This window comes from Vanacampus margaritifer, chromosome 2, assembly GCF_051991255.1.
Source record: "Vanacampus margaritifer isolate UIUO_Vmar chromosome 2, RoL_Vmar_1.0, whole genome shotgun sequence".
Classification (NCBI taxonomy): domain Eukaryota; kingdom Metazoa; phylum Chordata; class Actinopteri; order Syngnathiformes; family Syngnathidae; genus Vanacampus; species Vanacampus margaritifer.
In genome coordinates, this window is record NC_135433.1 from 31286257 (window position 1) to 31300108 (window position 13852).

The 13852-nt window shown below is 39.4% G+C and overlaps 1 protein-coding gene across 13 annotated transcripts in view; it reads right to left on the reverse strand.

Annotated features, from left to right (window-relative positions):
- Positions 1-13852, reverse strand: part of ctnnd2b (catenin (cadherin-associated protein), delta 2b) — a 144575-nt gene that overhangs the window by 87076 nt on the left and 43647 nt on the right. For 11 of the 13 annotated variants that reach the window (XM_077556413.1, XM_077556417.1, XM_077556411.1 and 8 more), the window contains exon 3: positions 3848-3960. In XM_077556413.1, coding sequence (XP_077412539.1) covers positions 3848-3960 — 113 coding nt within the window. Of the gene's footprint in view, positions 1-3847; positions 3961-6748; positions 6882-7111; positions 7285-13852 lie in introns of those variants that run through there. The other 2 variants (XM_077556415.1, XM_077556416.1) reach the window with 2 other exon arrangements.

The following is a 13852-nucleotide window of genomic DNA, read 5'->3' on the forward strand; positions in this document are numbered from 1 at the left end:
CGTCACATACGTGTGTGCATCGTATATAGCGAACGACCAGAACTGTTGACCATACAACAACCAGAGCGTCCCTAGCAAAGAGATGGCAGCAGCAAAGGGCTCACGTTGGTCTGATGATGAAGTGCAGTCGCCTTATGATGACGTCTTCTTCTTGCGTGAATCAACGTGATGACGTATATTTCGGAGGCAACTGGGCCCGGGCACGGTTTGGTTAGAGTAACGTGAGTGTGGGCCGCAGCGGGACAGGGGAGGGGGGAAGAAATGGCCCTAGTGTGAGATGCACCCTCAAAGCGATCCAAAAATCTTTGCAAACATGATAATGCTCAATATTTATTGTTATGTCTTTATTATTTACATTAGCAATACAATAGAGCATCTAATATAAGCCTCTGACACCCCCCAAAAAGCACAAATACAGAACTTAAAAAAATATTCATGATTTTTAGATATTTACAAGAGTTAACTTCTATTTACATCCATCCATTTTCTTAACCGCTTGTCCTCACAAGGGTCGCTGGAGCCTATCCCAGCTGGCTTTGGGCAGTAGGAGGGGTACGCCCTGAACTGGTTGCCAGCCAATCACAGAGCACACAGAGACAGACAACTATCCACACTCACAAATACACCTATGGACAATTTGGAGTGTTCAATTAGCCTGCCGTGCATGTCTTTGGAATGTGGGAGGAAACCGGAGCACCCGGAGAAAACCTACACAAGCACGGGGAGAACATTCAAATTCCACCCAGGAAGGCCGAAGCCCGGACTCAATCTCACATCCTCTGCACTGGGAGACGGACGTGCTAACCAGTCATCCACCGTGCCGACCTTCTATTTACACTAAAATTCAAAAGTTATTTCAAATATCGTCCATATTTTCACGGCAACCATTATAGCCCTGGCGCATTCATCCATCCATTATCCTTATCCTCATTGCGAGCCAACTGGAGCCGACATCGGGTGAGAGGCGGGGTACACTTTGGACTGGTTGCCAGACAATCACAGGACAAGTAGAGACAAACAACCATGTACACTCACACTCACATTCAAACAAATGTAGGAAAATAATTCACAATGCAAAATGAACTAGTAACATCTCCAGTGTATTTCAAGCATAAAGAGAGACAGAAACTGTGAATTGTGCAGAGGAAAAAATGTTTGTAGTAAATATACAAGATGGCAACCAACAATTAGCACGTATGCTGCTGGTTGACAACAAGGCTGCTTCAGGTATTTCACAACCTGTACACTTTATTTTAAACAGAAGTCTCTGTGAAGACATTGAGGAGATAAATGTGTGGCGCAGCCAAGCTCATTCATTGATCAGTCTTCGCAAGGATCTTCACACTCTTTGTTGGTCTAGTCTAAGACGGATGACATTCCTTCTCACTTAGCTGAATCAAAGTGATAGTAGCTGATTGTTATTATCTACCTGGATGTGTGTGATGTAAAAAAAAAAAAACTCAAGCCAAAGGAGTTTTAACCATAACCACGTTACATTGTGTTAAGAGGAAGACTAAGTACTATACCATCATCGTGTCAGAAAGGCTTGGAATGTGTGGAATATTGACTGTGGAATAACAGAGAAAAGAAGGTCCAGGTCCGAAGCACACGATAAAACAGCATGTTCACATTATGCACACTTTGCCTGAACACAACAGACTCCAATGAAAGCTGCAAAGAGGCTGATTAACTTACACTGCCTGTAAGACAAACGGTGAAGTAAAAGCTGCTAACTTGTCCTTCATTGCTCCAGTAATGAACCTTATTAACTATATGCTTATGCCCGATTAGTTCCATTGCTAGTGTTCACACTCATCTCATCACCAAGTGGTCACTTCTGCAAACAGCAATAGCAAGAGGTCAGTTGTGTTGGGAGGATTGTTTTGATTCTATCGCAGTGTCGCTTGTCAACCTTGACCAACAAAAACAATAAACTCGTGACGTTACCCACTACAAATCATTTCGAACACTCAGAAAACTAACCTCACCTTGCTTAGACATTAACACAGACTACTAGTGACAGTCAGTCCAGCACCTATAAACACAGTTGAAGTTAGGCAGACAGACTGACGTGCTAACTTCACTAGCCCGTCTGGCAAATTGGGTAAACGATTCATTTCTCAACTGTGTCTGGAACTGATCTGAAAAATGCTGTATGACGAGTACAGAGGTGGGCAATCTTGGTCCTCGAGGGCCGGAGTCCTGCAGGTTTTGGAGGTTTCTGACTTCCAATACAAGCTGATTCCAATCAACAGGATCATTATCAGGCTTATGCAGAGCTTGCTAATGAGCTGATCATATATCAGCTGTGTTGGAGAAGGGCAACATGCAAAACCTGCAGGACTTCGGCCCTCGATGCCCTGGACTATGGTAACATCATGTTGCTAGACCACAATCCATAGCGCCTCTGCTGGTTGGAGCCAAGTACTGCATTCTTCATTTTGCCTCATTGGCATACCACCATAATTAATCCACAATCACTTCCCAACAATCAATGAATTGACTATGTATTATGTTTTACATACATTTATATTTCTTGTGTTTATTTATTTATTTTAATCTTGATTTTACTGTTTGTTAGATTGACGGACCTTGTATTTTCCGAGAGGCGCCTCAAATAATGTGCTTTTATTTATTTATTTAGATTACAACAGATGAACACACATGGCAGGTGGTGTGAGCATTGGATTTACATTTTTTTTACATTTAATTATTTATTTGTTTATTTATCTATTTTAGTAAATTACATATTTTTAGGGGTTAAAAGAAGATGTGATAGTGATGCTGGCCATAGAAATATAAGCATATCGCCAATGTCCTGTGAAAAATACTTGTGTCCATTTAAAAAAAAATGTTTTGGGGATGTTTGCGTTGAGTTTCATCCAACAACAAAAAAACTGGACATAAGGATTTTTCACAGGACAGGGATGATGTAGGCTAATACGCTGCAATATGCGATAGTTCATTTAATTTAGACCCTTGGCTGCAGCTCATTTAATTGTGGGGCAACCGGTTTATCTGTGAGTGACAAAAAAAATCAACAATACACTATTTAACTTATGAAATGTTGTTTTAGGGAATCACATTAAAGGATAAGAATTAATTTTGTCAAAGAAAAGCTCCATCAATTTTTAACAATGCTTTCTGCTGATTTGGAGACTATTCCAGATTATTTCACATATAGAAACAGGCAACCTTTCACACTCATATTCACACCACCACTGAGTGGGATATGAACTCACTCTGACCTATACACAAGTCAGGCACCGCTACACCATCAATGACAGTTCTGACATTAATTCAGAGTTTTAAGATATTGGCCTAGCCCTAGCCGTAGGACATATTGTTTTTTGCAAAATTCATACAACAGTAATTATTAAAAAAAAAAAAAATTCAAATTACATGAGAACAGGCTGCCACCTGACATGGTGTTCTCGCCTATTCAAATCCAGTGAATTCATTAGCATTGATAATGTGGTGCAGGTTTCAAAACAAACACTTTTTTTGTTTGTGGTCTATATTATGATGGGTCGAGCATATTGATTGATCAGTTTTTTTTTTTATAGCGGCACTTATTGTATTACTGTATGGCACTATATTCATAACAGAGTTTATGATGTGTAAATTGTGCAGTTGCTAGAAAAATAACACGCTAAGTGTGATTATTATTATTATTTTTAAATAGATTAATTCTGGACATGAATCAAAGAGGGCTGCTTTAGTGGAACCTGCTGAAAATCCAGTCACCTGCAAGAGCACAGCTGATACCCAAGCGTGTTCCTAGAAGAGAATCTGATGGTTTTGACACACATAAAATCACGCACACACATACACACTGTGCACACACCTGATGCTCGTCATGCTTCCAGCCTCAGAGCCAAGCTTGCATCTCTCCAGCTGACTGGCAACAATCTGTCGTTCGGCTTCCAGCTCCCTGGTGAGACGTTCAAACTGCAACTCCTGGAGTGAAAGCAAGAGATGAGGAGTATGTTAGAGTTGTTCTATTTACACTCGCGCTAAATTTTATTTTACATCACACATTTATAATTGTTGTGAAGTGGATTCTGCCGTCTGGTGGGAAAACACTCCATATTTTACCACTTGGATGATAATATTAGAAGAGTTTGCAAAACTCTTGAAGAACCAGTGTGTGTGTTTTACACAAAACTAGGGGTGTGTAAAATCCGTGCAAACTTTCACTTTCAAGAAAACGTTTTGTTCAAATGATGTTGAAGTTTTTTCAAATGCAAGTTTGCCTTTTTTTAATTTATTTATTTATTTTCATTTTGCTGGTTGAGGATGAAGTGTGCCAGGCTGAAACACAAAAGCAGCCAGCAGCCGATTATGAGTTAAATGTCAGCTGCAAGAAATCATTATGGCTAATTTAACATAACCAATTTGCCCAAATTATGCAAAACAGTGACTGGTTGTCAAATTCCCAGAAAGAGCATGTAATGCCTGCAGTGTGCTTTAAGATGACGATTTGTGTTAGCAAACTGGTTGATGACACTCTACTGGTGGGATTCCACATTTTTACATAATCAATCGTTACCATGAAGCATGTAAAAATAGGGCAAGATGTATCTTTTACATATGCATTTACTTACACTTTAAAGACACACTTTAGTGGGTATGTTCATAAAATCTAATGCCATCCAAGTATTCAGCTTTTCCAAGATCCAATGCTTTATTAGGTTGGCTTATATTATGCACTTCATAATATATTTTTCAACTTATTTGTCATTTATTTTGAATGTGTTAAAAAGTTTGATAACCCTGTTCTCCACAAATTCACATTAGCCAATCAGTTTCCTTTTTCAGTATATAACTATAAAAAGACAAGGAAATTTGACTAATGACTATGAAAATTATTTTCATTTATATATAACTACCATTGTTCTAAAAAATACATTTCAATGCATTTCCTCCACGCCTGAAGATGGCGTATTAGCACAGCTGGAGTTTTTCCATTTTATTTGTTATCTTTTCCTGAAGCATCATGGCCTTTAAATGCCCCCGAAGATAAAAATCAAATGTGGTGAGATACGGGAGGTCACACTGCAGGACCACACAAACCAATGGAAGCATCTGTAAACTGCTGATCTAACCACTGACAGATAAGAATACTTTCATGAGACGGCGCTCCATCTTGCGGAATGGAATTTGGGAAGTCATCAACCTTGTTTAGCAGGGATGGAAACATCTCTGCTTACAACATCTTAAGATACTTCATTCATATTTCCATCAACAAAAGGTGCAATAATTCTGTCCCCACCCCACCCTCCATCCCATTTCCAGGCACCTTGCATCTTTCTCAGACTTATCCAGTGGCATTATTCCAACAACGTACACTTTGCTGAATAACATCTCCATCAGTGAAAAGCACATTATGAATTTATTTTATTTTTTTTTAATGGCAGTCTATGAGTACAAATGTTTGTTTGTTTTTTTTTACCTCTAAAGCTGCTGAACACAGAAAGTTTAATTTTGTACTGCTACTACCACGTGTGGCCGAAAAAATGAAACTGCACGCATAGACAATGCGCATATGGCGTCACATCTGCACACAGAGGGCAGGAAATTCAAACCCAAATCCACTGTGAAAACTATTGGCAAGAAGCTATTAGAAGATATTCCGGTCATAAATGGTCACATAAAAAGGCTATTGTAAAGATATTTTTGGGCACATTTTTACAAAGAGCATCTTTAAATGTTTGTCTCTCATGTACGGAAATGAATGGGTCAATAATTATTCCGATCTGTACTAATATGGTAATATGTATCAAGTGTCTAAAATAACAACATAACACACAGAGCACATATTACAGTTTTGCTCCTTCATCAGAGAATATTGTGGAGAGGGATGATGATGAATCACATTCATCTATCGAAGCTTTTGCATCCAAGGGAGCTCGAGTCTCTCTTCCATATTGATACAATATAATTATAATACATTCTTGCTGGAGACGGCCCACTTCTTCTCTAATGATTATTGGCCATCTTATTTTTAGTAGCAACCACACACACGTCCGCATACATTTAAAAGTAGCATTAGCATTTGTATATAAACACAGTTTCCATGCAGTATAACAGGAGAAGCGGGTCTATCAACAATGCTAATGTTGTATGAAGTTGCCCTTGAGGAACACTGCAGGATTATAAGATGATGTGGTGCGGCAAACACCATGTCAGCTACGTGCAGGAAAATGTTGAGTGCATAGCAGTCTTGATGTTAACATGCTGAAACCCACGCACACACACACACACATGAATAGGCAAATTGAGCATACACATGCTGCTGTAGTCGCTCACTTGCAAATCCAACAAGGGAGACAAGTAGCCTCTTCCGTCTTAATAGCTTTAGCATGATGACACATGAATGTGTTTGTACAACACTGCAAAACAAAACTATCCTGCAAAGCATCTATTTAGCCGATATCATGAAACAAGATGCAAAGTCGTATTAAGAAAAGGAAAAGAACATAATTGAAAAATCAATCACAGTAATTATTGCGTGAATGAGCATTTCAGCAGGTGCAAAAAATAAACAGCCACAGAGTGCCAAAGATGCCAGAAAGTTAGATGACATTCCATCACATGCAGTTAAAACTCACAATCCACAGCATGTGCCCTATTTACATCTTACAAACTACTTCATGAAAGAAAACAGCTTGCCTCCTCCTCCGTGATCTGACACTAATATAACCATCCTCATTAGTTGATGCTAAGAACATTCAAAAGCACCTACTTCACGGAAACAACACCAAAGCTGATGAAGGAAAAGATGAAAGGCGTCCTGCTTGTTTGGTGCGTCTACCGTCGAGCGCACCGGGCTACCGAAAGGTTAAGCTGAGATGACGAACTGCGTGCGTGGATGGCGAGAATTCTCTTGCAAGGCTTTTTGAAAAGCTCAAACAAAAGGCACTGCTCCCTCCTTTCCTCCTTCCCCCCACTGCCTCTCCAATCTCTGCCGCCTCCAAATGAAGGCCTGACATGCAGACACCTGTTACTGCAGGCTGACAAACACCATGACAATTTCAAGGGGGAACCATTTCAGAAAAGTTACAAAGTAAAGCCACGGGGCAGAAGAGGAGTGAGTGAGTCCACATACCTTCACATGGACCATACTTCACAGAGCAGACTTCAGTCTCGCTTTTCTCTTTGCTCCCCTCTGGCCAAAAACATTTCCTCTACTACCTCCAAACACTCATCTGTCTTGGGTCGAGACACAGCCAGAAAGACATGGACAGAGGGGGAGAGACAGACTACAAGTGTCACTTGAGCCTTCTCTTGGCTTTCTCCATGTCTTTTCATCCTTCCCTCCATGGGGGCCATGGACACACACACACACTCACACACACACACACATGCAGTGTTCAGCGAGGCACAAAGGTCCCCATGGCAACGGAGCATTTAGAAGCCCAGTGGCATTATTCATGCAACGTTGCATCACAATGCGCCCTCCCACTGGTCCACCCTGCAAAAAAGCCCACTACTCAACAGTTACCTCTCTCTCTCTCTCTCTCTCTCTCTCTCTCTCTCACATATAGACACCCCTGCTCCACTGAAAAGTGAGGAGGGGCTTGAGGAGGAAGGTGAGGCAAGATGGTAACCGAAAAAATGTCCAAGAAATCTGGACTCATAACTACACACACTAACTTGTTCGGATACCAGTGCACACTGGTTCATTAATTCTATGCTATTGCAAATGAGCAAAGTGCAAAATGCATGCTGTATGTCACAGTCTTGCTTTTATTAATTTTCGACATCAATCACCATGATTGTTCCATATCTGACCTACTGTATTGAGGTTTGGGGGAACGCCTATATAAAACTTATACTCAGTCAATATTTATGTTGCAAAAACAACTATAAGAATAATCACTAGAAAGCCATTTAGAGATCCAACAAATCCATTCTTCAGTTCAAATTGTTGTGTTTTTTTGAATTGGTAGATTACAGTATTCTGCAAATTATGCTAAAGGTGCATAACAAAACATTGCCATTGAATATTGTAAAGAGATTTGAAAAAAGAGAAAGCAAGTATAAATTGAAAGGAAAACTGATCTTTAAAAAAAAAAAAAGAAATCAAATTGTAAACTGAGTACAGATGTGACGGAGACTAGCTGTCACAATTTGATTTCGTTTTTTTCTTCAATTTTTTTTAGCTGTTGTTGTTTGTGTTGTATTTTAATTACTTTACCTTGTAACTCAACTCTGAGGAGAAACGGGGCAGAGACAATAAGACGTGTCTTCTTTCTGCTCCAGCTTCAGCGATGAAGAGTATTGTTTTATATAGTTTTTTTCCCCATTCTTTTTCAAATGAATTAAATAAATGATTGAAATGTAAAAAAAATAATGAAATCAATGACGTATTTTAAAAACAAGAATGCATTTTTTCGTGTATTTTGGTCAGGTTCTGCATGCAGTTTAAACAATCCCAATAGAAGGCAATTCTGCCTGCGACTTGATCAAATCCACCAAAATCGCCATCACTTAGACATGCTTTTTGTGAGTCTAAAACGTTGTCTACTTTTTGTCACCAAATTGTGAGATGTGCCAGACGTCCAGGCCAAATAGGACCCCAAGAGTTTCAGTTCACACGTACGTGCTTCATTTTTACAGACTACTACTTTCAGTATTTAGTTGGAAATTATAAAGAGATTATGTCCTCTTTGGGACATACATTGCAAGTGTTTCAAAAAAGGAACTGGCAAAATGTCTTCTATTTTAAAGTGACGACTATGTTGTTGACATCCAAAAACGTTTCTAGATCACTGCAAATCATTTTGTTCCTCAATCACACAATATTTTCCATCACTAAGCCATCACACTCCAAGCTTAAATTGACACATTATGTAAGGATTTGGAATTCTCCAACAAATTGTGCTACAGTCCATAAAAGCAAGATGCGTAGCTAGATTATTGACTCTCTTTCTTATTGTGCTGTGGGCACTAAGATAGAATGTCTGGATCATTCTAAATTTCTACGATGCAACCAGCTAGTTCAAAATGTTTAACTTGCCCAGAAAGAAAATACAAAGTGGCACTTTGATGTGTGCCAAAATAGTGAAGAGGAATGTGAATCATAACAAAAGAGAGATTGAAATCAAATTACAAAAACATCCCTTACCATGATGCAGTAAGCCTGGTAATTAGAACCCATTGCCTTCCCAACAGGGGTCAGTTGCTCCTGAGACGATTGCCGCACCTCCTACTGAGTCAGACTAAAATGCTGGCTTCTCTTTGTATTTGTTTATGTGACGTGTGCTGCTCATCTTCACCCACACCAAATAAACACGTCATGGCTGGCCAGCAAATACACGAGGCACATGCAAAGCGCTGGTCAGCCTGTATCCATATGTTTATTCAAATTGGGATCCGCCCATCTAATGTGGCTGTTTGAATACATGAGCAAAACACATTTGCTGTATACGCCTATTGCCCAACAAGCTGAGTGCTTCAGGTTTATTATAATAATTGCCACGTGCTTGAGTAAACTGTACTGCAATGTGTTCCATATGATCTATTTCCAAACATGCCGGGATTTTGTTGAAAATGTCTTTTAAATCCGGTGACGATGATCATGATAATATTAGGCAGTCACATGCGTGTGTGTGAAGGCTATAAATTGGCACTGTAGTGCAGTCAAAAAACTTTTTGCCACAGAGCAATTTTGCAACACTGCTCCAGTGTAAATTGGCGAGCCCAAGGTAAAGGAATGTTGGGCTTACAAACACTGTAAAGCAGTGCCGTCCAAACTATGGGCTTGTGGACCGAAAATCATGTAAAATCATCCTAAACTATTTGCATTATAGAAAGCTGTTAAATTAATACATTTTCAAAAACTCTGTAAAACTCACAAAATTCCAGACGACCAGTCTGCCCCAGCTTTTGGGACACCCTGTAGTCCAGGGTTCACCAATTCCGGTCCTTGAGGTCCGGCAGGTTTTAGATGTTATCAGGCTTGCAATGAATCAGGTGTGCTAGTGAGCGGAAACATCTAAAACCTGCAGGATTCCGGACTTTGTGTGTAATGCTTAAAGGTGGGGAGTAACAAGTTACATTTACTTTTTGGAAGAAAAAAAAAGTACTTCTAAGAGTACTGTAGTTTTAACACACAATAACAACTTTTACTTGAGTAGATGTGTGAAGAAGAAACGCTACTCTTACTCCGCTATATTGGGCTTAACGAGAGATGTTACCCGCCGCCCCATTCATACATTAGATTTACCGTATTTTCGCGTAAGCGCTCCGTTTGACTGACTGTGTGGGAGCATTTCCGCAGACACATTGACTGTTATGATAGCACTGTATCAGTTGATGGTCTTCATTTAACCTACATCATTATAATAATAATAATAATTATTATTATTATTATTATTATTAATTAATAAATCCATTTACTCCCAAAAATATATAAATACGTTCTATTTTAAATATTACCATGCTCCCAAAACTTATTTATATGTTGTTGTTGTTTTTATGTTGTTGTTTTTTTATGCTAGAGCATACAGAAGGCTTTGATGCAGCGTTTGAACCGAAGAGAATGGTTGAAGCAATGGTAGTTACTACAAAAACGGCCAGAGTATAAGAGATCAACCAGGACCATGTTGGAAAAAGCTCATTTACCCACAGTTTTCAACAGATTTGTGAATAATGATGAAACTTATTCTAATGCTAATTGCTGCAAAACGGAAACATATAGAAATATACTTTATTTTCCTGATGAAAGAAGAGACTCTAATCTTTCTTTTGGTAGGTTCCATGTTTTTATAGCAATATGACGCAATATTCTGTAGGCCTTGCAAAATCTGTCAAAATCCAGTAAAACAGCTGGGAGCGAAGGGGGTTGCTTCAGTGAAAATGTCTGGGAGTGAATATGTTAATTGCCTGCATTGTTATAGTGTCTCTGTTTTTTTGCCATTCCAGAGGATTGACTGTATGCTCTTTGTGCCACTAAACATAAAGATGTTGAGCGTTTTGGCGTGCATACGTGATACTTGATCACAGCTTGGTAAGCAATTGAGCAGCAAATAAGTAAAACGGGGGCACAATTAGAATGTGTTAATGAACAGGTTCTACAATCAAGAGCTTGACAACTGACTGTGTTACTTAATATGGTGCTGCTTACTGATCTTATTATTGAAAGAAGACAGATCGAGAGTTACAGCCACTAGCTTACAGGGACAGCCCAGCTGCCATTAAAGCAATTAGGAAAATAAAAGAAATGGGTGTTTCGGCAGGGGTAGGCTGCATTGTGAAGAAAGATTATGTGTGTGTGCGTCTAAGATGTCAGTGCCCCTCCCTCTCTAAATTGTTGTGCCTGCCTGGCATTTAGTTTTTTGTTTTTTTTTGGGAGCGAGGGCGTCCCAGTTTGATGAAAGCATGTCACACTTGGTTTGTATCTAAAATCGATGCAGTCCGAGCCTGTTTTGAGCTTAAAAATATGTGGTACACTGAGTCAATGACAAAGTTGTCCCTGAGGCGAAGGGAAACGAGCCAACGGAAGAAGGTGGACCGTGATAGTGCGCAGGGAGTGATGTTGGAGCGACATTGAATAAAGGAGAGAAAACTTGAGAGCAGCAAGGGGGAGGACAGATTCAGGGAGATTTAGTGTTATGTTGATCCCAGAGCTACTTAAATGTTCATCCCAACCAGACAGATTTGTCTTGTTTTCAGAGGACTGTGCTTGTAGAGCAATGTTTTAATTCCTTCCCTTTATCATCCCCTCCCCCCTTATGCAACAATGGCATTTAAGCATGATGTAAAGACATTATGACGTGAGGTCAAATATTCATCGTCAAAAGTCTTCTGGAATTTGATTCAAATCCAAAATGTAGCAGTGACTGAGCTATCATATTGACAGTAGAGATATATGCTTTTTGATCCTGGAATTAGAAAGGCCTCCAAAAGCTTAAAGGGTTCTCTTATTCTTCACGAATGTCGTGAGACAATGAGTGCAACAAAGTGTGATGTGCTGGATTACAAAATTAAAAATCCAAAATCATCCATCATTTAAACTTCAGTCATCTTGAGACATTGGTTCATGAAATAGTTATGATTCTGAGGAAGCAACGTGATAATATTCAAATCCTGGTTCAGGGCTATATTACTGACTGATTCTCTTTCTTCATTGCCAGAAATGAAATAATCATCATTTTCCATTAGACGAAGACTTATCAAATATAAACGAAGATATCTTTTCCTTTGCAGTGTCAACCGTCTGCTCAGCATACTGCAACTCACTTGGCTGTTTAGGATTCAACTTTGAACATGAGGATAAAGCAATGTTTATATCAAGTGCAAAACCTAATTTCTCAGAAGAGAAACAAAAGACAAAAGACCAGAGTTAGAAAAATTTTGAGTTCATCACTCTTTTGTAACAAATCTGCATTATTGCTACTCAGCCACACAATTCATTTCATATACAAATGTAGTCTTTGTTTTTTGTTTATCTGAAAAACCACCACCATTTGGAGACAACTTGGTAACTTTTAAAATCAAATAATCACTAAAGTAACCAGAGATGGGAAGTAATGAAGTACAAATACTTCGATACTGTCCTTGAGTAGTTTTCTTCAGTACTTTGTACTCTCTTGAGTACTCATTTTTTTAGACTACATTTTACTTTTATCCGCTACATTTTAACATGAATATCTCTACTTTTTACTGAATACATTTTGAAAACAAAGTTGTTACTTTTGTTTTTAAATGAATGAAAACGATTAAAATACTTGGCCTGGCAGGAAAAGCAGCCGTCAATGTCCCCTGGCTCCGCCAATCATAAGAAGCGTTACACACGGTTCCCTACATCCCAGCTTGTGATTGGCTCTACGACACGCTATCACTTAACGTGCAATTGGCGAGAGAACAACCCGGAAATATGAGTGTGATGCGCGCCGCCACTACAAAGGATAATTCTACTTTAGAGCGCTCGTGCGTGTGGGGGCGGTGGATGGGGGGAAAATTGAGGGACCCCAATTCTTTTTTTGTACCGGGGCCTCTCAGCATGGTGTTACGCCATTGCTTTCAACTATACGCAGGGCAAATCAGAGAGTCAACTGGTCGATGTCTACCACTGATCTGTACGTAAAAAAAATCTGGATAGCTCGTAGCCCAAACACACCCGTGCAAGCTGTTGACGCCACAGGGCGGCCATCTTACCACTCCCATCGTACGAGCAGACTACTGTGTATACTATAGACACCGCACGTACAGATTAGACATAGTAGACGGTCTGTGCTGCTTTGAAGACCCCCTTTTTCTTTTATCGCGCTCTTCCTTGGTAGTTATTACACAAACGGCCAGCAGGTGGCAGCAGAGCAATGGAGATGAACCAGGGCTATGTTGAAAAAAAAACAAATTTGCTCACAATTCTAAATAGATTTGTGAATAGTGATGAAACTTAGCTATATTCTAATGCTAATTGCTGCAGAACGGAAACAGATAGAAATATACTTTTTTTCTGATGAAAAAAGAGACTTTAATCTTTCTTTTGGTAGGTTCCATGTTTTTATAGCAATACAACTGAATATATTATGGGCCTTGCAAAATCAGTCAAAATCCAGTAAAACAGCCGGGAGTGAATGGGATTGCTTTTATGAAAATGGCTGGGAGTGAATGAGTTAAAGATTGCCAGGTCATAAAAAAAGGAAAGAAAAGAAACTTTCCCAAAACCTGCTACACTTTGTACTGTATTCTGTCCCAAAGGATTTTACTAAACAAGAAAGAGGAAGAGCTGGTACTAGAGTAAACACTCGTTACATGACAATTCCCCCCCTCACATCCTTCACTTCACTCCTAACTATTTTGTGGTGAAAATTTAATTATGGGATGAACTTTGAGAGCA